Below are 23,243 nucleotides of genomic sequence, written 5' to 3' on the forward strand. Positions count from 1 at the left end.
ACCACCAAGATGATTTCCTTGAAAAAGAAAATTGTCATCTTAACCTCTGGAGACTCAACAGCTCAACCCAACAGCTGGGTGGGTGGGAAGCAAAGGGGTAATGGAAGTAAAGAAACCTGTTACAAGGCTAGTTCAGTAGACTAGGAACTAGATAATCGTGTTTTGGACTAAGATGGTAATGTTGAGACATACTTGATTTAGGAATATACTATATTTGGAAAGTAAGAACCAATAGGACTTGGATATAGGATATGAGTTGCAGAAAAGGGTCAAGTTTGATTCCTGTGCAAACCTGGACACTTCCCTACAATTTCCCATGACTGGACAAAATGTGCCTGAGGTAAGTTTAAAAACCGGAACTGACCAACTAGAAACCAAACAGGAAAAAAAAAAAGGAATCTTGAGTGAATATCTTTTTAACTTAGTGAAAATTGAACCTGTCATGGAATCAACAGCAATAAAAACCTTGGGATGTCTGGCTGGCTCAGTGGGTAGAGCATGCAACTCTTGATCTCAGGATCATGGGTTCAAGCCCCACTTTGGGTGTAGTGTTTACTTTAAAAAAAAAGAAAAGCAATAAAAACCTCAGTCTAATCAAGCTATTTAACCCACCGATAAAGATCTGCATAAAGCTGCATCTTATTCAAAAGCTACATGCAAAACCGAGGTCCCCAAATTAATGCTGAAAAAGCAATTGCTTTTCCTACTTTGTAAGGAGCATTCAAAATGCAGTCACCTGGCTACTATAAGTGAGGTCCCCCTGCTGGTAATTAGGAACATTACCTTTGGGTAAATGTATGCGTGATAGGTATTAATTTTCCCCTAAACAAAATGTGTGAGGTAGGCCAAGTGTCTTCTTTCATGCTATATTCCTCCTTTGTCTTGACGTCTGACTCACTTCCACCAACACCAACTATCACCAGCACCCAGGGCTCCCACACAGCATCCCACCTACAGTCTGTATCTTAACATTTCGTTTTCCTAGGACTTATGAAAACCCTTTTACATCCCACTTTTTAACACAACTTATCTTTGTGACCTGACAATGTGAAGCAAAGGGCCAGGTACTTGAAACTCAGGCCTCTCAATGTAATGATTTTAACTAAATCCGGCCTTTTTTTTTTTTCTCAGTAAAAGAAAATAAGTAAAAATTTCAGATAGGACTAGCCATGAGAAAGGCAGATAGAGTGGAAGAATGTGGTTGCAGATATGAAAATATGAAGATTTCTCATCAGGCCAGGCTATCCTGGTAAGCATGGTGTTCACAATATTCCTTAAGGAGGCTTTCCCACTCCCACACACCCCCCCTTCTCCTGCTCCCCTCAGGGAGAATGGTGCTTGCCCTGATCCCTGATCCAAGAAAACAATGCATGGTGAGTGGGCCAGATGGCCAGGGCCCAAGAGAAAATATGGCCGCCTTGCTTTTCCAGGAAAGTGCAGAAGAAAGCTTGCAAGACCGGAGTCAGGCTTTCACTCCAAACAATAGAGGAGAGGTCAAAGTTTATTTCCTACCACAGTCACCAGGGAGACAGTTGCCAAAATACTTAACTATCAAACTCTGCTTTGATGCCCAGAGCTCTAGCGGATAGAACCCAGAGAAGCGCAGGTGTTGACAAGCAGCAAGAACCAAATCACAAGATGAGTATAAAGAGAGTGCTGGTGCAGGAAGCCAGCACTTGGGGCTGGCTCCTGAAGGAGATAAAATGGTCTTACTGCTCCATTGAAAGTGCTAAACTTAATTTAACTATTATTCCTAAGACAACTCCCAACACGTTAGAGGGCTAGAGCCATTCCTGTTCATTTAAGAGGCTGTGTGTTGATGGGGCTTTTTAGTCTGTAGTATCTGATTTCCTTACGTGACTATATTGTAAGGCAGTGTGCTCAGAACTCACAACCAAGATGGAAAGTATTCCTTTTTTTAAAATCAAAACTTTATTTTCAAAGCAGTTTTAAGTTTACAGCAAAATTGGGAGGAAGGTACGGATTTCCCATATACTCCCTGCTCCCACACGTGCGTAGCGTCCCGCATTACAATATCCCCCACCAGAAGGTTGCATTTGTTACATGGATGAACCAATACGAGTGTGTCATCATCACCCAAAGCCCCTGGTTTACATTAGGGTTCACTTTTGATGTTGTATATTCTATGTGTTTGGACAAATGTATAATGACATGTGTTTATCATTATGATATCATACAGAGTTCTTTTTACTGCCCTAAAAAATACTCTTTATTTAAAAGAGTCTATTTATTACTTATTTGAGACAAAGAAAGAGAGAGAGAGAGCACGTGCCCATGAGCGGGGCGGGGAGGCACAGGGAGAGGGAGAGGTCATCTCCAGCAGATTCCCCACTGAACTCAGAGCCTGGCCTGGCCTGGGGCTCCATCTCTGGACCTTGAAATCATGACCAGAGCTGAAACCAAGAGGCAGACACTGAACCCACTGAGCCACCCAGGCACCCCAAAAATATTCTTTACATAAGGAATTTATTTTTAAAATAAGACTGTTTTTGTGAACATGGAAATATGCTAAAACTGGACTCCTTCATTTCAAACTAAGAATTTTCTTCACATCCTTTTCCTACTCTTGTCTCAGAGTTACATATGTCAGACAAATGTATCAGTGTTTCACTGATGAAGCAGCCTTTCTTGATATAACATATTTAAAACTTCTCTGAAATATCAAAAAGGGTCCAATGATCATACTATTTTCATCATCATTCTTTGCTCCCTTTCCCACCCCACCTTCCCCCACCCTCCATATCTCTTTTATGTTAGGGAGATAATTTACAGCATACCATTTTATATGCTCTGTTGTAACAGATCTTGCAATTTTGACTGAAAAGCTCAATGCCGAACCAGTAAATGGACACAGAAATGGTTTAGGTAGCAGTTTCTACCACTCCTCTCCAGGCCCTCATTAAACTCTAATAATGGAATTGTCTCTTTTTTTTTTTTGTCTGTCCCCCACCAGGGGACTGTGAACTGTCCCTACAGATGGAACAGATGGGATTGTTTTGCTCACTATTGTACTCCTAGCACTTAGAACAATGCCAGACCACAGTGGGAACTCAATAATTGAATAAGCTGCTATTTGAGATTTTTTTTTCTGAGTACAGTTGACACACAGTGTTACGTTAGTTTCAGGCGTACAACACAGTGATTGCACAGGTTTATACATTATGCTGTGCTCCCCGCAAGTGTAGCCACCATCTGTCCTAATACGTTGTTATTACAGTATCATTGACTCTATTCCTTATGCTGTGCCTCTTACTCTTGCGACTTTTTCATTCCACAACTGGAAGCCTGTCTCTCCCACTCCCCTTCACCCGTTTTGCTGTTCGTGAGATTTACGCGCACGCATTCTGGACTGCATGACTGTCTCTCTCTGACCAATGATCCAGACTGCCTGGGGGATCTGGGGGGTGACCGTGAGCTACTCTCCCTCTAGTGAGGAGCCACACTCAGCTATTGCTTTCCCAGAGATAATGGAAGTTACTATTAGCAGCCTTCAGTGAATCAAAGACATGAAACACTTTACGCTAGAAGAAATCTTGCTCTACGTTGACTACAAAAAGCAGCAGCTGAGTATAGAACTTCCTTCTTGTCATTGGTTTGGTCAAGGAACTCTTACTACAGCAGGTTTCGTTGTGTTCCCTGGAGGAAGAAACAGGGATATAGTCATCTGTCTTTCTCTGGCACACGGTGTTTACCATCTTGCTATTGGCATTAAGAGTAGTTTATTCACATGAATTTACTAAGTGAACTATTTTCTAGAAATGTTCTCAGAAAACAGTACCTGTTTCTGACCACAGGGCAACTGATCAAGTCAAAAGAAAAAATAAAAGAAGGCAAAGAGGGATGTTTTCTCTGGGAGTCCGCACAGCACACCTGGCTGCAACCATCAGTGGGAATTTATACCTTCCTTCCTACCCAGCGGCAGCTCTGAACCATTCCCAGGGTAGATCTTGCACTTAAAGCAATGTAACTTGTTTACTAACATTAAGTTATTATGAGAAATTTCATCCAAGTCTCTTTTAAAACTCACATTTCACATTTCAAAGCCAGTGATACAGATCTTAAGTAGAGTGAATCCTAAAAGCTACTGAGTGTCATGTTCTATGTGCCATAGATGTCACACAGTCAGAACTACAGTCTCACTTACCTTGTAATAAATTCGCATTTACTCATTCTTGCTAAGCTTGGTCCAAACTGTGGTCCATATCCAGACTATTCCATATGGCAGATTAGATGCTCGAAGTGACTCTCCCAATAAAACAAAATGTTGGATAAAAATATCTTTTTAAACTCCTGAGATAGCAGGAAAGTAAGCAATCTTCAAACCTTCACACCAAGTAAAAGAGCTCTCTGACAGGAGGTAACGGCCTCTCACCGGGATTTCCAGCCTGAACTCATATGGCCACTGTGATCCAAAATGACAAAAAAAAACAAAAACACAAACTTCAGCTAAAAATTTTATTCAAAGTGGTGATATTGCCCCTCAAATGTCTGGCAAAAGAAAATAAAATCCAGGCCTCAAAAGTTTGCATAGATAATGATCCAAGGAAAAGGAATAACTCAGTTGAATCGCACAAAATACAAGGAAGCAAGGGGCCATGAATAAGAGATGGCAGGAACAACAGGAGGAAAATGACCCCAAAAGCTTTCTGATGTTGGAGCTATTACACACAGAATATGAAATAGCTATATCTAATATGCTTAAAGGAATAAAAGTAAAAACTCAAAATATGAGTAAAGAACATGAGACATTAGAGATGATTGAAAAGATTTTTAAAGGAAGCAAATAGAATTTTCTAGAAGTCAAAAATTGAATTGATAAAAATATCAATGGACAATGGAGTAATAGCAGGTTCGCTATACCTGAAGAGACAATTTGAGAACTGGAAGAAAGATACAAAGAAATTCAGAACATATCCCAGAGATGAAAAATCTGAAATAGAAATGTGAAAGACATAGAATGTAAAGAGTTCTAATTATCATTCCAGAATGAGGTAATAGACTAGGTAAGAAATAGTAGTTGTCAGGATAATAGCTGGGAACTTCCCAGAATTGTTAAAAGACACAGATCCAGGAAAACCAAACTGAACCAAACTAAAATGGCAAAATGAGAGGAAAAAAAAAATCTATACCTAATTACAGCTGCAAACATTGAAAGATAAAAAGACTCCAAAAGCATGCTGAGAGAAAGCACATTACCCCAATGGAGTAATAATTACTCACAATGAAAGAACAATTAGGCCCACACCTGACTTTTCAACAGCAATGATGGAAGCCAGAAGATAGTAGCATACTATCTTCAATTGGCTGTGTCTATACCCTTTAAGAACTAGGGGGAACGAAAATAATTTTCAGACAAATTAAAATTGAAAGGCCTTACTACCAAAAGAACTCATGGAAGGAATTTCCAAGGAAGGACTCAATGGCAAAAGAAATGGTGCTCAAGGAATCAGGAATATGTGGGCAGAAGAAAGCAACAGTGATTATTTGTAATAATTGATTACATTGGTTGTAACATAATAAAAGTTGATGGGAATAAGTGGCTTTAAACACTATTATGGTTGGTGCCTTGTAAATGGTGACGGGTGGTCAGAATTAAAACACTCTAGGGCTTAGCATTTTTTCCTAAGTAAAAATATTGAACTCTGTTACTCTGTAACCTCTGACAGCTAATCACATTAGAATAGCAAAAAAAATTTTAGAAGAGTATATTACTTTTAAGTTAGTACATGTAAAAAATCAGATAAGAAGAGGAAAGGAAAACTTAATGAATTTGAAAGGCAAGCAATAGTGAGGAGGGGAGGCAGAAAAGGCAGCACAAAGAGAAAAGACGTAATAAGATTTTTTTCTATAATTCTAATATTTCGATAATCATAATAAATGAAAATGTGTTAAATTTTCACATTAAAAAAAGGCAAATGTCAGAATGGATTTTTAAAAATCCAGATGTTCATGGGGCCTGGCTGGTTTAGTCGGCAAAACATGCAACTCTTGGTCTCAGGGTCATGAGTTTAAGCCCTACATTAGGTGTGGAGCCTACCTTAAAAAAATAAAAATAAAAATCCAACTGTTTAAAGTTGGTACTCCTAAAACATAAGAATACAGAAAGATTGAAAATCAATGGAAATCAAACTGATAATCAATGAAACGAATCATTCACTGTCTTGTCTCTGAATTTTCTAGTTTTGGAATTAAAGAAATGACCCCCGTAGTCACCGTAAATAAGCTGTTACTAGGCAACATTGCATGCGGAGTGCTCAGGGAAGAAAAAAAAGCAAACTCTAATCTTTGTAAGTTCAAAACCTCATGAATTTTCTAGCCATAGATTTTGTATTGGCATGGTTTTTAGCACTTGCATAAAAAATGTCGTTTTCTTTTGGAAGAATACCTTAAAATCAAGATTTTGAAACGGATCATTCCTCTATTATTTACTTCTTCAATCATCTTGTTCACCAAAAGGAATACAGAATCTTAAACTCTGGCAAAACCTGCCTTACTTAAATTCTAATTGCTACCACTTGTTGCAAGGAATAGAGGAAAACCCTCCGAAGTTCCTACATATTTAAACGGATAGTAGCTTTGTAAGTGACTCAATCACATATTCTCAAGCTATCCAGTAATCTGGTAAGATTTCTTTAAGAGTGTATATTATGAAAGGGAATTTGAAGTGTTCCGTCTCTTCAACCCTCTCGAGTCCCTGAAGTGCTTCCCTCTTGAGAGCCAAGTAAGCAAGAGAAGTTAACTTCTGTTAATGCCCTTAAGATTGCCACAGGGGAGAAAAATTCACTCTGGTAATGTTCATGACACCTATAACTACAACATCAGAAAACGCAAGGGCCAAAAGGGAACATAGGGAGCTTTGAGTCTGACCCTCCCTCACTTAACCATTGCAAGTCTGAGACCCAGAGAAAAATGATTTTCCCAGGTGTCCCAGCTCGTTAATTGCATATGACGGGACAAGAATCCAGGTCTAACTCCCTCCAATTCTAAGAAATTCCTATTCATTCTACCACTTTCCCTTTATCATTCTGTGGTTCAAACTTCATTTTTTTAAAATATTAACTCCAGTTAGTTAACATTCAGTCTTATATTAGTTTCAGATGTACAATACAGTGAGTCAACACTTTCATACATCACCCAGAGCTCATCACAAGTGCTCTCCTTCATCCCCGTCACCTATTTCCCCCATCCCCCCACCACCCCCTCTCTGGTAACCAGCAGTTTGTTCTCTATAGGTCAGAGTTTGTTCCTTGGTTTGCCTCTCTCTTTTTCACTTCGCTCATTTGTTTTGTTTCTTAAATTCCACATATCAGTGAAATCATATGGTATTTGTCTTTCTTTGACGCATTCTATAAGTTAAAACCTAAAAATGCCTAATAAGAAGGGTACAAACTGTGGACTGCAGGAGCCTTCTGTTTTCAGGACTCATCAGAATGAGGGATTCTAACTTTCTTGGGTCATTATCTCCAAGAAGCTACAATGAAGCAAGTGGCAATTTGTCCAGATCCACATTCCCTTTCATTCCCTCCTGGCACCATTGTTGTATTCACAGGGAGTTCAAAGATAGAACCTCAGAACCAGCAGACATGGGGAAAGGGCGGGGGTGGCTAATTTTCCAAAGGCAGCTTTAAACATGTTGCTAGTACGTTATTACATTTTTTTCCCTAGTAATCATTTTATTGAAATAGTCTTTTTATATTTAGACAAGATGAAACCCTTAATTAGTGGCTACGTTTACTCTCCTCATGTGAAAGAATGTTGGAGAAATTAAAGAGGGTATAAGAGAAACAGCTAAAAAGCCTAAAGGATGGGAATGTTTCCTTATAGGAGACAAATAAGGTGGGGATGTCTACCTGAAAGAGACAGCTTGGTGGTGATTTAAATGCAGGAAAAAATACAGTAAGAGATATTGTAAGGAAGGATTGCCTCATTAAAAAGCAAAATGTTACTCTTTAAGGTAGCTTCATATTTGCAGTTCTGTATTATTATATTGCCACTAAAAATAATAATAAACTATACATTTGATAAATTCTGTAAGTATGTGATTAGCTTTGTAGGAAACTGCTAGTGTATTTTTCAAATTGCCTGCACCATTTTGCAACTTCAGTAGCAATGTAGGAGAGTTCCAGTTTTTCTGCATCATTGCCAGCACTTGGTATTGTCAACTTAAATTTTTTAAATCATTCTAATAATTATGTGTTTTTTATATCCTATTTAAGAACTCTTTGCCTAATCCAAGGTCATAAAGTTTTTCCCTAAGTTTTCTTCTAGAAGTTTTATAGCTTTAACTCTTATATTTAGCTGTAACCTTGATTTTTCCACCTGAAATTTAGTGCACAAGACCAAAGAATGGGCTTCGAAATCCTTTGGGGGAAAAAAATGGAAAGCATTAGCAATAGTTGTTAAGATGAGTAATATATAAATATATATATATTTGCAATTTACAAAAAAAACCAATAATCATTTCAATATTTCTTAACATTCTGTGTGTAACATAGATCTTCCTTGACTTTAATGGAGCTATGTCCTGATAAACCCACTGTAAATTGAAAATGTTTTAAGTCAAAAATGCACCTAATACACTCAGCCTACATACATCATAGCTTAGCCCAGCCCACCGTAAACATACTCAGAACTCTTACATTAGCCTACAATTGGGCAAAATTACCTAATACAAAGCCCATTTTATAATAAAGTGTTGAATACCTCATGTAATGTATTGAATACTGCACTGAAATGTTCGTACGGGTACAGAGTGTTTATGTAAGTGAAACAGTTCTCTACCCACATGATCCTGGGGCTGACTGGGAGCTGTGGCTGCTGCTGTCTGGCATCATAAGAGAGGATCACATTGCATATCCCTAACCTGGGAAAAGATCCAAATTCAAAATTTTAAGTATGGTTTCTACTAAACGTTTTCACACCATCATGAAGTCAAACCACTGTAAGTCAAACCATCGCAAAGTGGGGGCCATTTGTATGTACGACCATGAACTGTAGGCAGAGAAGACTGACAAGAAGTGGTAGACCCACTAACTTCTTTCTTTTTTCTTTTTTCTTTTTTTAAAGATTTTGTTTGTTTATTGAGAGAGAAAGAGAGGGAGAGCATGCAAGCAGGGGGAGGGGCAGAGGAAGAGGGAGAGAGAGAATCTCAAGCAAACTCCGAACTGAGCTCAGAGCCCGACTTGGGGACTGATCTCACAACCCTGAGATCATGACCCGAGCCAAAAACAAGAGTCAGACACTCAACCAACTGATCCATCCAGGTGCCCCCCTCCACTGACTTCTTTCTAATGCATTCCTGTTTATTTAAAGAGATGATGCATGAGAATTTCAATAATGAAAATGTTTTAAAAGCAGCACACATTTCATTGAGAAGCATAAGGTATAGACCAGTGGTTCTCAACAGGGAAGGAGCCATAGTCTTCTATGGCTGGGGAGACTTCAAATTATACATGTCCCAATACCCATGTGCTGAGATTCTGGTAAAAACCCTTCCTTTACGCATTGAGAATAGATGCATATTGAGCACTGTTACAAAAAGGCACATTTTAACTTTCAGATAAGTTGTTATGGGGAAAAGTTGTGAACTACCGCTATAAAAAGTACTTTGGGAGTTGTCTACTGAGGATTCGTGGGTGGGTTTAAACCGGATATTGAAGAAAGCATAGGGTTTGGATAGACAGAGAAGGTGAAGATCTTTTCAGGTATGATACTTGGTAAAGGGACAGGAACAAAACAATGAGATGTTCACTTTCCCCTGGAGCACAAGTTGATGAAGGGAGATAAGTCTGAAAGGATAGATTATGGTTAAAATGTGGAATATAAACTCCATAAAAGTAAGGGTTTTGTCTATCTTATTTACTTCTGTATGCCCAGCATCTAGAACAGTGCCTTGCACATTATAGGTCCTCATGTAGGTTGAATTAATGGGGCCTTGAATGTCAAATTAAACATTTAGGACATTATCTTCCAGCATCTAGACAGTGAAGAATAACTGACGATAGTAATGGAGATGTGATCCCAGAGTTCTAGCAAGAAATTGGGATGAAGCTATGGGAAGCTAGGAAACAGGGAGAAGGGAAAATTCAAGAACCAGCCACCCAGAAACATTCAGACAGAGGGTGAGGAGAAAGAAAATCCAGAAAGATAAAAAACATTGTTAGATAATAAATACGACAGACATAAAATACCACCTTATAATTTACAAACACTCTCTTATGCATGATAACATGTAAGGCAGGCATTGCTTCTCCCATTTTACCTAGAACTTCAGAGGTAGAATAATAATAAAAACATTAACAACATAGAGGTAAGAAAAGAGCCAAGCCAATCACAGAAACTGAAAGTAAGATCAAGAATAACAGGTTAGTGGGGGGCGCCTGGGTGGCACAGCAGTTAAGCGTCTGCCTTCGGCTCAGGGCGTGATCCTGGCATTATGGGATCGAGCCCCACATGGGGCTCCTCCGCTATGAGCCTGCTTCTTCCTCTCCCACTCCCCCTGCTTGTGTTCCCTCTCTCGCTGGCTGTCTCTATCTCTGTCAAATAAATAAATAAAATCTTAAAAAAAAAAAAAAAGAATAACAGGTTAGTGGGGTGCGCCTGGGTGGCTCAGTTGGCTGAGCATCCAGCTCTTGGTTTTGGCTCAGGCCATGATCTCAGGGTGGTGGGACTGAGCTCCACGTCAGGCTCTGCTCTCAGAAGGCAGTCTGCTTCAGATATCTCTCCTCTCCCTTTGCCCCTCCCCCCCACTCATCTGTGCGCTCTCTCTCTCTCTCCTTCTCTCTCTCTTTAAAATAAATAAAATAAATCTTGAAGAAAGAAAAGAATAACAGGTTAGGGGTGCCTAGCTGGCTCAGTCAGTACAGCATGTGACTCTCAACCTCGGGGTCATGAGTTCAAGCCCCACGTTGGGTACAGAGCTTACTTAAAAAAAAAAAATCAACTGTATTTAACCAAAAAAATTTACAAAAGAAGAAGAAGGAGGAGGAGGAGGAGAAGGAGGAGGAGAAGGAGAATGGTTAATCAGTCTGGGTCCAGGGGCGCCTGGGTGGCTCAGTCGTTAAGCGTCTGCCTTCAGCTCAGGGCATGATCCTGGCGTTATGGGATCGAGCCCCCACATCGGGCTTCCGCTGGGAGCCTGCTTCTTCCTCTCCCACTCCCCCTGCTTGTGTTCCCTCTCTCTGGCTGTCTCTCTCTCTGTCAAACAAATAAATAAAATCTTTAAAAAAAAAATCAGTCTGGGTCCCATCAAGAAACAGAAAACACACACTAATTTGAACAAAGGAGGTTTTATATAAAGAATTATTAAACTAGAATAGGAGAGTAACTTTAAAAGATGTAAAGAGAACTCTAGAGGGTATCTAGGCTGATGGAGAGTGCCCAAAGAAGGGAAAACTTGGAGGAGGGCCCATTCCCCAAGGGTGGAGTTTAGACCTCATTAACGAAAGTACGGTTGCCACCCATGGGATGGCAGGGAAGTTTGCTGGGCTACCAGAGCCAAAGCTGGTCCACAGTCACTGGGCTGCAGGCTACACCCTCCAGGGCACAGATGAACCAAGGCTGGTTGGATAGTGCACAGAGAGAGTCCAGGTGCCACTGCTGACAGGAGGTCTGGAACAATCCAGTATCCCATTAAGAAGAGTTGTGGTGAAGTGGTCAACTGGGCCTGCGCCTGGCTACAAGGTCACCAGGACGGTGTGCGGCTGGTGCAGAGCGTCTCTGGTATCCCCCTTCACACAACATTGATGCGCCTTTCAGTGGGAGTTAACAAAGCAAAACACAGCACACTGACACCACAAACATCCTTCTTCCTGCAATGCCTCTCCCATCCCCTCTGCTAGTGTAGTGCTCACCATAATGAAGAAATGCTATAAAGAGCAGTCCAGTGGGGCGCCTGGGTGGCACAGCTGGTTAAGCCTCTGACTCTTGACTTTGGCTCAGGTCATGATTTCAGAGTGGTGAGATCAAGCCCCAAGTTGGCTCTGCGCTGGGGTGGAGCCTGCTTAAGATTCTCTCTCTCCTTCTCCTTCTGCCCCTCCCCCTTCCCTGCACTTGTGTACATGTGTTCTCTCTCTCTCAAAAAAAAAAAAAAAACCACAACCAATCCATTCTCACAGAGTAGATACAGGAGCTGAAAAGAAATAAACTGGTAACTGGCACCATGGCTTACTCAACATTTTCAAGAGTGTCTGAACATGACTTAGCTGTTCTAAGCTAGACTGGGGAGCTGAGTGAGGATTAAGAGGGAGTGGGGGGGAGATGGAGTAGGGTAGGTAGCTGAAGGTTGACATAGCAACCCTTTCTAACTCCAAAATCCACAAATTTTCCACTGACATCCTTACCTTCCAATTGGAAGTCAGAACAACTGAATTAGGATCAGGCACTTACTGAATGTCATTTTACTTAGCCATTTTGAATCAGTTTCTTCAACTATAAACTAGGGATTATAATCATCACCGTTCCCTCCCTCCTTGTTATTGGAGAGAGCAATGAGATGATGTATGCAAGAATACTATGTATACTCCGAAGGACTACATAAAACTAAAGGATTGCTAATAAAACAATGATCCACGCTGTGTTATTCTTTTAAACCTTCAGTGTTAGGGCCCAAGAAGGCTCAAAGGAGGAATCTTGGTGTTCAAAAGCATCTCTTTTTGGTATACGCATTGGCAGATTATTTCCACTTGGATCCTTCTTTAGTGACTGCGAGCCTATTCAAAAGCAAGATAAAGAAGCACCTGTGGAATCTTCCAGTCTTGGCTGAGGATCCTAGACATGTTGTTCCTTTACAAGGTCACTGTCTACAATTCCACTGGCCTATAGAGTATGAGGTTTCTCCATTACTGCCGGAGCTAATGCAAGTTTTTCAATATCAAGCTTCCTTTAAGTATCTTCCACAAATTTTAGGGTATAAGATTGAAGGTTGGAGATTACTTCAAAAATCTCAAAGAAGACCCAGACAGTTAAGAGCTATCTCAATCACAACAATGGAGTCAACTGAAATATCAACAAAGTTAAGCAGGCTTTTCTCTGTTTCATTACCCACCTTAGTGACTCACTGGATCCCTAAAGATGACGCATCATCAATTCCTAGCTTATTTGCTGCCTTAAGACAGTTCCCTCCTAACCCCGATCTTGACCTTATTCCAAATACTCTAAGGTGTGTGAAGATACAGTGGTATCACAAAATTTATTAAAGGAAATGCCCTTGACAACAAACCTAGAATACTCTTTTGCTTTCTTTTTTTTTTTAAGATTTTATTTATTTATTTGAGACAGAGAGCATAAGCAGGGAGAGTGGGAGAAGCAAGCTCCCCACTAAGTAGGGATCCCAACTCGGGGCTCCATCCCAGGACCCTGGGATCATGACCTGAGCCAAAGGCAGATGCTCAACCGACTGAGCCACCCAGATGCCCCTCTTTTTTTTTTTGCTTTCCTGAGGGCATTCCTTCTACGGTATTAACAGCTACTTCCTTCATAAATGTTGACTTCCTTCAGAGTGGAACTTCTGTAGTATCAATGTTATTAGACAAACAAGACTCTGCAGAGTGGGAAATACAGGAACACACTCTAATCCACAGAAAAAAATACAAAAGCCTCCTGTTTTATCTGACCTTGTCTCAGAATCAATTAGTCAAGCTTGGCATTCACAAGACTTCCTTGCCTTATCCAGGAAATCTCATTTTCTTGGGTCATCTATCTCTGAGGAAGTAATACAGAATATAGCCACACCTCCAGAAGGGCTATCTTCAATGACAACATTTCTCAATGTTCTTGAGAACAGTGGCTCTGTTCCAGTCTACCTGGAGAGATCTGTACAGTCATCTTGCAGTTTCTTGACAGCTTCAGAATCAGCAAGGGAGACGTTGGCAGCCTCCCATTTTCCCCTTGACTTCAGCCAGTTGCACCTGTCAAGTCAGCTAAAGCAAAATCATCTTCATGAGCATAAGCATATGTCTGAGACTCCTACAGTTTCTTAACAGATTCATTCATTCCTCATTCCTACAGAAACAATTTTACCTCTTGGCCCGAGCATAAGTACAAAATTTGTATGAGATAGTACATCTGACTCAACATGTGATATGATTATGAAGACTCAATCTTGTTCTAAGAAGACCTCGTCATTTACTCAGTTATGTGATTTATGTGATTCCTTCCTGAGTTTCCCAAATTCCAAATTCCTCTAGGCTACCAGAAACTACGGGCTCAAAGATTATAATGCACTTTCTTACTGACTGGTACTCAGTCATAGAACATTTAGCTTTCAGCAAATTCTTAAGAACTAGCAAACTTTTTCCAGGCAACACATTGTTTAACCCGGAATGTACTGAAATGGTGATAAGTCACCACGTAACTCCAAAAACATATTGACGATATGGGACTATAATGTTAACAGTATGCAAGGAAAGATTATGGTAGTTGCTTACTTTTCTCTTCGCTCTATTTTTCAGTGAATCCTTATAGTAATGAGCAGTAACAAGCAAATGTTCATTAAAATATTAAGATTAAAATACCTAAGTGTTCACTGAAATTTTAAGTTTAAATTTTTAAGTTTAAATTTTAAGATTAAAATACCTAAATGTTCACTGAAATTTTGAGTTTTTTAATTTCCTTTTCTATATATTTTCTGTATTTTCCAATACTTCTACAAGGAACATAGTGACTTTTAAGAGGAAGGAAATACAAGATATACGATGCAAGAAAAGTCAACAAGAAAATACAGTACCATCTTATGCCCTGCACACATTAAATACAATATTCAACTATATCAAAGGTTCACAATTTGTTAAGGAACTTCAAGCTATCACTTAGACCATGTTCTATCTAGTTACTATTATTCCTAAACTATCTGAGAAAGACATTAATCATCTGTTGCACCCTTATGCTTGCCAACAAACTCAGTTTCTATTGGTAAAGTTAAAACCATCTTTTTTAATGTAGCTTCTGTCTCATGATAAACTGTAAATACCCGCAGTATTGTAATTAAGAATTCAGTTTCTACAGTCAGACAAGCGTTTGAAATCTAGCTCTATAATATACTATGTGTGTGACTTTGGATAGTTACTTAATTTTATTATTTCTCTTTCATCATGTATACAATGAGGATAACAGTTATCCCAATATATTTGTTGTGAAGATAAAATGAAATACGCACTTAGCAAAATGCCTGGTATATGGTGAATGCTTGTGAAATACAAGCTGTTATCCCTGCTCATCCTCTCTTCTCTGAACTAGATAACCCATATCAGAATGATTTTCTTAGAACTTGTTTCATATGGAAATATACTCGTATGGTAACTTTCATGGAAAATTTCACAGGGGGATTTCCTATCTTCAAATTTAACATCTAAATTAAATAGATGCTCACCATTCTATCTAGAGTCACTACAGAATTTCCAGAAACATTATTTAGACAAGGTGCAACGAGTTTGTTTTTCAATAAATATGAATTGTTTCAAGCAAGAAAGATTCTGGCATGTGCATTCTGAATCTCAGAAACCTGAGGACATGTCACACACAGGTAAGCATTTCTATCACCAAGGATTGGTAAGGCTAATAGAACCTGAGCCTGTTTGAAGCTCATCTCCCTAGGAGTCAGAACATATACTGTTAATCAGTCTCATGAAATATGCAACAGTGCTCAGCTTTCACTTTTAAAAAGTTTTGGGGGGCACCTGGGTGGCTCAGCCAGTTAAGCATCCATTTCTTGATTTCAGCTCAACTCATGATCTTAGGGTCATGAGATCAAGCCCCAAGTGGGGCTCCGTGCTGGGTGTGGAACTTGTTTAAGATTCTCTCTCTCCCTCTGCCTCTGCCCTCCCCGCCACTGCTCGCATGCACATACATGTGCGTGCACACACACTTTCTCTCTCTCCAAAAAAAATAAAATAAAAAATAAAAATAAATTTAAAAAATTTTTTTGTTCACCAGGTGACTGCCCCATTCTGCCTTCTAGATTCATTGTTCTTTGTCTGGTAGTATGACACTCTTCATCTTGCCAACTTAGTGTTACCCACAGAATCTAAAGGCCCTACCCTTGTTATTTTGCAGCATATTCCCATTTTTGTGATAATCAGTCACCTCAGCTTCCTTCTCAGACGATACCACACCATATCTATGCCGAGCTTGAGTTGTTTCCCAGCTTCTTTGAAATTAAATGTCTTAATTCAAATTGGAGCACCAGTTCATTTCTACATCTTTGTTCAATTATATGACTTTAATATCCTGAACTTTAAAAACATTTCCCTGTTGAACTCTTAACCACACACACACACACATACACAGTTTAGCAATTTGGCCCCATAACCTCCAACACAGGAACCAAGGTTATTTGACGAGCTAATTTCAAGATTTTCTTCATACTATAATTTAAGGTTGAAAGGATTAGGAAATTTGGTAACTAACAAATTCCCTGAATATGTCAAAGCAGCATCAAGCCAAAATGCAAAATCCACCAACAGATCATGAGGGAAGATTACGAAGGGAAGAGGGAAGAGAAGAGGAAGAAAGAACATGGAAGAGGACGGGCAGACAGGGCTTGAGATGGATGAAATGGACTCTTGAGTAGATAAAGGTTTGCAAATTAAAGGTAAGAACAGTGAAAGAAGTCAGTCCCTTTCACTCCTCTCTGGGGCTACTTACATGGTACACAAACCCAGGAAGGCCTACTAAGGCAAATATATATCTAGTAAGTATCAGTAGATATCATCCCACTTTCCTATGCAAAGCAGGTCAAAAAGTGAATATGGGGGAAACAAGTCAACTATCAAGACATCCTTCAACATTCAAAAGAAGAGTGGTATTTGTTGATATTTGTTGAAATTTATTTCTTGTTTGCTACTTCTAGGTCAAACCAGCATTTCCAGCAGTTGTTGATCCAGTTCAATTGATAACAGCAACTATTGGGCACAGACTTCATTTCCCAATCCCTCATGACACATTGTATGATCAGGCAACTCGGCTCACTTGACCCTTGAAATAAAATCAGTAAATGAATATCCTTCAGCCCTAGAGAGCTGGCTGCAATTTAATGCAACTCATCAAATACTATATGGATATCCCCTAGAATTGGATTTTCAGTATTCCCCTCAGGATTTATTCTTTGTGCCACAGATTCTGGGGGCCCGGCTGTTCAGATGCTTTTGACCATTGCACTGAGGCTGTCCAGAAGTACTCCTTGCCACAGTGAAACACTCTGCACACACACACACACACACACACACACACAAAACTAGTTTCTACTTATTTGTTAAGCAAAGACAGAGGATTGTTTTGTTTTTTGCTAAACTCACAGACTACCTAAATTCCACTAACCCTGAACAAATTGTATTAACTACCCTGAGACAGGGTCTACTATTAGCTCCTGGTATAACAGCGCTTTATATTTACTCAATGGCAGTTCTCAGAAACGATGTCCTAGCAGGAAAGTCCAGGAAGTGATGTTTAACGTAAGGAGGCCTGATGGAAATGTCCATCCAAACTTTACGTATGCTATGTTATCAAAATACAAAATTGGCACAATTAAGAACATCACATAGAGTGGAATCTGCCTTATTCTGGAGCCAGACGATGGGTCATTAATTGAAAACAGCCTGCTTAACTCATCTAGCATGGAAAATAGCCCCTGGATTAGAAATCTTTTTCTCTCTCTGTTGGTAAGTATACGTATATTGATTTTGGTAGCAACAACAAGTGTAGCTTACCATATCTGTGAGAAATATAAGACTTTTCTTAATTCTCAGTCTCTAGTGTTTCAAGGGAGAAATTCAGCAAATAATACTAAGAAATGTATGTATCCGGGGCGCCTGGGTGGCTCAGTCATTAAGCGTCTGCCTTCGGCTCAGGGCGTGATCCTGGAGTTCTGGGATTGAGCCTCACGTCAGGCTCTTCTGCTGGGAGCCTGCTTCTTCCTCTCCCACTCCCCCTGCTTGTGTTCCCTCTCTTGCTGGCTGTCTCTCTCTCTGTCGAATGAATGAACAAAATCTTTGAAAAAAAAAAAAAAGAAATGTTTGTATCCAAGTCCTGAAATCCACCTATCCTAGAGTGTGAAGCTCTGCCTTCACCGCAGTTACGGAGAGGGGTACCATTGTCTTCTCAACATCAACCTTACAGAGAAAATGTAATCCCTGCCACAGAAACAAGGGCCACCATTCTCCGAGCCTCCAAAATATCAGCTCCTGTTCCATGATGAAATGAATCTAACTAACCCAAAGAAAAATACGTAATGCTATCAGAAATCCATGTGCATCAATAACTGCATAAGAAACAGGGCTAAGTGATCTAGAAATTAGGTAAAATAAACAACTGATTAATCAAATTGTCAGAAAACAAGCAATAATTTATCCTCTGTGTTAATCATATTAACACACTACCAGTTAATTATAATCACTTATTTTCCCTTGGAAGCTTGGATGGTCAATTATAAATTTCTCTCATCCAGGCCACCACTACCATCAACAAATCATGTAATGACTCATCAGTTATGGAAAGAAATTGTCCCATGGGCAACAGCATCTCCAAATGAGAAAAATGCCATCAACTGCCAGTCCAAGTTACTCATTACGAGCTTCAGCACGAAGACAACAAATAATTTAACATTAAATTATAAATTCTATAATAAGTTAAAGTTCTACTATACATGAGCAAAGAATTATTGAATCTTTACTTCTCCATTGTATTTTTACCTTTAGATTGTTAACAAACTCACCCTACTGATTTTAAGACTACCAAAAAACAACAAACCTCCCCTCAATTCTGTTCTCTTATCAAGCTACCATAACAGGCAAGGATACTTTTGTTATGGTGCTTCTGATTGCTGACCACACTTAACATCTTCTATTTTAATTTCATTCAAGTGACATTTTAATAGCTGCAACGTAGTTTCTACTTTCACCATTCCACGGAGATAGTTTTTGGAAGCAATTATCAGTGTCTTGGTTGGCATATCCTTTGGTGGGCCTTATCTTAGAACTTAGTCTTCTGAACAACTCTACAGGTCCTATGGCACTCCTTTATTTTTCCTTCTCTTCTACCCCTTCATTTCATTAAAGACTGATTAATTACAAGAGAGAGCATGTGCCAGGGGGGTGCAGGGCAGAGAGGGAGAGAATCCCAAACAGACTCCCTGCTGAGTGCCCGACTTGGGGCACCACTCAGGGCTCAACGTGGGGGGTTCCACACGAGCTCCACAAGGGCTGAATCCTAAGGCCCATGAGATCATGACCTGTAGTGAAACCATAAGTCTGGCACGTAACTGACTGAGCCACCCAGGCCCCCCTTTTTTACCCCTTTAAACATGACTCCCAATGACCATCCTTGAAGGTGTTAAGTACATAAATATAATGTGACATCAGTTTTGAAATAGAACAATATTTTCTCTCTCCCTTTAATATTCTAATCTAAATAGGTATGTTATTACCCTCATTTCTTACTAAGAAAGAAATTACAGGGGCATTTTAACTCAATATCACTTTTTTTCCTTTAGAGCTTTTCATTTTCAATTGATTCAGAGCAACCATGGAATTAATTTAAAATGCTACAAATGGAACGCTTTTTTTTTTTTTACAAAAAACCTGCTGTATTTTTATTTCCTATGGATACACATCAATGTCTGTCACCATAAATAATACTTTACAGTTGCAAATTTGATTCCAGAGTCAAAGAAAAAAATCCTTATTTAAAATATGTATCCTCCAATGGGATGTTCTCTCATCCTCTCTTATGTCTTCTAAGAGTGTAGTTATTTAAAAATGAGAGTTTTGTGCTCGGGAATACTGTACTTCCTTTCGTGTGCCTCAAGTAATTTCTTTGGCTTTTTCATATAGGTCTGATGCTCCGGGCTTGGTGCAGAGTCTGACGGACAGGGATTGGGCAGCCAACAACAGTGTGGATAAGATTCCTATAGGGCATCAGGCCAAAATTGTATTGAAAAATTCCTCCGGCATGGAACAGCAGCAAAGCAAACCCCATGATTTTCTGTAGCTTCTCCTGCACAGTTCGAAGCCATGAGCCTTCAGGTTGTTAACTTGTTTAAACAGTTCATTTTCTCCAAAAGAAAACACTGGGACCAAGGAGGCACCATGAGTCAAAGCAATTTTAACAAATCCTTTCTGCTGATGGATGAACAGAGTGAATTTTCCAGGATAGGCATCCAGTGATTCTTCTGCACTCCCAAGAATAATGATTGAAATGTTTCCACCTCCCTCCTTGCTCAGCACACGGTACACACTTTTCTTAGAAACTGAGACCGACTCACTAGTCATCAGATATTCTCGAAAGAGAGGACAGTGGATCCAAAATGGGTGCACATGAAGATCTGTGGTGAAGCCAGGGAACAGCTCAAAGTCCGAATAATTTGTACAAAAATTTCCAAAGGCTCCAGCCACAAGCACTCCATGGGGGTGAAACCCAAATATATAGCTGTGACTTGGATCCAAATTCCAAGTTTTGATGAGGTGAATTGGAAAACAGTCCTTAAAATACCTCCAAACGGTCCAGCTTCTGACCCATTTGGATCTCCAGCCTCTTTGCTCTGGGGATATGCCAAAATAAAGCCATCTTATAGAGAGGAACCAATAGTTGTGTATCATGGTGATTCCAATGCATATCTCTGCGAGCAGCGGGAAGGACAGGACCCTTTGCAGCACCGTAGCCATCTGCAGCCGCTCCGCCAGCGGGATGTTGAGAGGCGCAAACTCAACCTTCAGGGTCCGGCCAGGGAGAAGACTGCGCCAACTGCCAGCTTCTGGAACCTGGTTGCTCCGCGGCGCCCGAGAGGAGCGCATGGCCGGATCCCGGCCCTGTGCTGGACAACCCCCAGTCAGCCACAAATGGAACACTTCTAAGCAGACACTAAATTAAGTTCGCACCTTTCACTAGGAAGAACTTGTTTCAGTATACACAACTTCCTACGTTTATAGTTTCTATTGAATATTCAGACAGGATAGACATATATACTGAACCATATGAAATTTCCAATATTCAATTATGTTTTGCACATAAAGATGTCAATTTCATATGGTTCAATCAAATGTGTTCATTTTAATTATGGAAATAGAGATATCAATGAAATCAAACTTGACAAGTATAAATTCAGATCCCAGAGTTTCCAAATCTCTACAATAATATGGAAATTTCCAGATTTGCTCACATTAGCAGCATGTCCATAACAAAATTAGCATCTGGATACTTTTGTTCTTTACATAGGTGTAATTGTACTGCTGACTAATTGAAATATGCCCGTGTGAGGTGCATCTGGGTGGCTCAGATGGTTAAGCAGACGCTTAACAACTGAGCCACCCAGGTGCCCCTAAATTTATTTATTTTTATTAACTTGTAATAATTATTTGTTTCAGGAGTACAGGTCTGTGGTTCATCAGTCTTACACAATTCACAGCACTCACCATAGCACATACCCGTCCCAATGTCCATCATGCAGCTACCCTATCCATCTCTCCTACCCCTCTCCACAACCCTCAGTTTGTTTCCTGAGATTAGGAGTCTCTTATGGTTTGTGTCCCTCTCTAGTTTCATCTTGTTGCATTTTTTCCTCTCTCCCCCTATGATCCTCTGTCTTGTTTCTCAAATTCCACATATCAGTGAGATCATATGGTAATTGTCTGTCTCTGATGGACTTATTTTGCTTACCATAACACCCTCTAGTTCCAATCACGTCCATCATTGCAAATGGAAAGATTTCATTTTTGATGGCTGCATAATATTCCATTGTAAATATATACCACATTTTCTTTATCCATTCATCTGTCGATGGACATCTGGGCTCTTTCCATAGTTTGGCTATTGTGGACATTACTGCTATAAACATGGGTGCAGGTGCCCCTTTGGATTACTACATTTGTATCTTTGGGGTGAATACCCAGGGGTGCAATTGCTGGGTCATAGGATAGCTCCATTTTCAACTTTTTGAGGAACCTCCATACTATTTTCCAGAGTGGCTGCACCAGCTTGCATTCCTACCAACAGTGTAGGAGGGTTCCCCTTTCTCACCATCCTCACCAACATCTGTTGTTTCCTGACTTGTTAATTTTAGCTATTCTGACTGGTGTCAGGTGGTATCTCATTGTGGTTTTGATTTGTATTTCCCTGATGCCGAGTGATGTTGAACACATTTTCATGTGTATGTTGGCCATTTGGATGTCTTCTTTGCAGAAAGGTCTGTTCACGTCTTCTACCCATTTCTTGATTGGATTATTTGTTCTTTGGGTGTTGAGTTTGATAAGTTCTTTATAGATTTTGGATACTAGCCCTTTTATGTGATGTCATTTGCAAATATCGTCTCCCATTCTGTAAGTTGTCTTTTGGTTTTGTTGACTGTTTTCTTTGCTGTGCAAAAGCTTTTTATCTTGATGAAGTCCCAATAGTTCATTTTTGCCCTTGCTCCCCTTGTTTTTGGCAATGTGTCTAGGAAGAAGTTTCTGTGGCCGAGGTCGAAGACGTTGCTGCCTATGTTCTCCTCTAGGATTTTGATGGATTCCTGTCTCACATTTAGGTCTTTCATCCATTTTGAGTCTATTTTTGTGTGTGGTGTAATGAAATGGTCCAATTTCATTCTTCTGCATGTGGTTGTCCAATTTTCCCAATACCATTTGTTGGAGAGACTGTCTTTTTTCCATTGGATATTCTTTCCTGCTTTGTCTAAGATTAGTTGACTATAGAGTTGAGGGTCCATTTCTGAGCTCTCTATTCTGTTCCATTGATCTATGTGTCTGTTTTTGTGCTAGTACCATACTGTCTTGATGATTACAGCTTTGTAATAGAGCTTGAAGTCCGGAATTGTGATGCCACCAACTTTGCTTTTCTTTTTCAACACTCCTCTGGCTATTTGGGGTCTTTTCTGGTTCCATACAAATTTTAGGATTATCTGTTCCATTTCTGTGAAAAAAGTTGATGGTATTTTGATAGGGATTGCATTAAATATATAGATTGCTCTAGGTAGCACAGTCATTTTCATAATATTTGTTCTTTCAATCCATGAGTATGGAATGTTTTTCCATTTCTTTGTGTCTTCCTCAATTTCTTTCATGAGTATTCTATAGTTTTCTAAATACAGATTCTTTGCCTCTTTGGTTAGTTTTATTACTAGGTATCTTATGGTTTTGGGTGCAATTTAAGTGGAACAGACTGCTTAATTTCTCTTTCTTCTGTCTTATTGTTGTATAGAAATGCACCTGATTTCTGTGCGTTGATTTTATATCCTGCCACTT

At 39.7% G+C, this 23,243-nt stretch overlaps 1 protein-coding gene across 1 annotated transcript; it reads right to left on the reverse strand.

Annotated features, from left to right (window-relative positions):
* Positions 1 to 19,759: 19,759 nt before the first annotated feature.
* On the reverse strand, positions 19,760 to 20,804 carry LOC100479405 (2-acylglycerol O-acyltransferase 1-like). The gene is given in 3 exon segments (XM_034646009.1): positions 19,760 to 19,866; positions 19,869 to 20,039; positions 20,042 to 20,804. Coding segments are annotated over 3 exon segments (1,041 nt in total).
* Between the last annotated feature and the right edge of the window lie 2,439 nt (positions 20,805 to 23,243).

Source organism: Ailuropoda melanoleuca, chromosome 16 (genome assembly GCF_002007445.2).
Source record: "Ailuropoda melanoleuca isolate Jingjing chromosome 16, ASM200744v2, whole genome shotgun sequence".
In the NCBI taxonomy this organism is placed as follows: domain Eukaryota; kingdom Metazoa; phylum Chordata; class Mammalia; order Carnivora; family Ursidae; genus Ailuropoda; species Ailuropoda melanoleuca.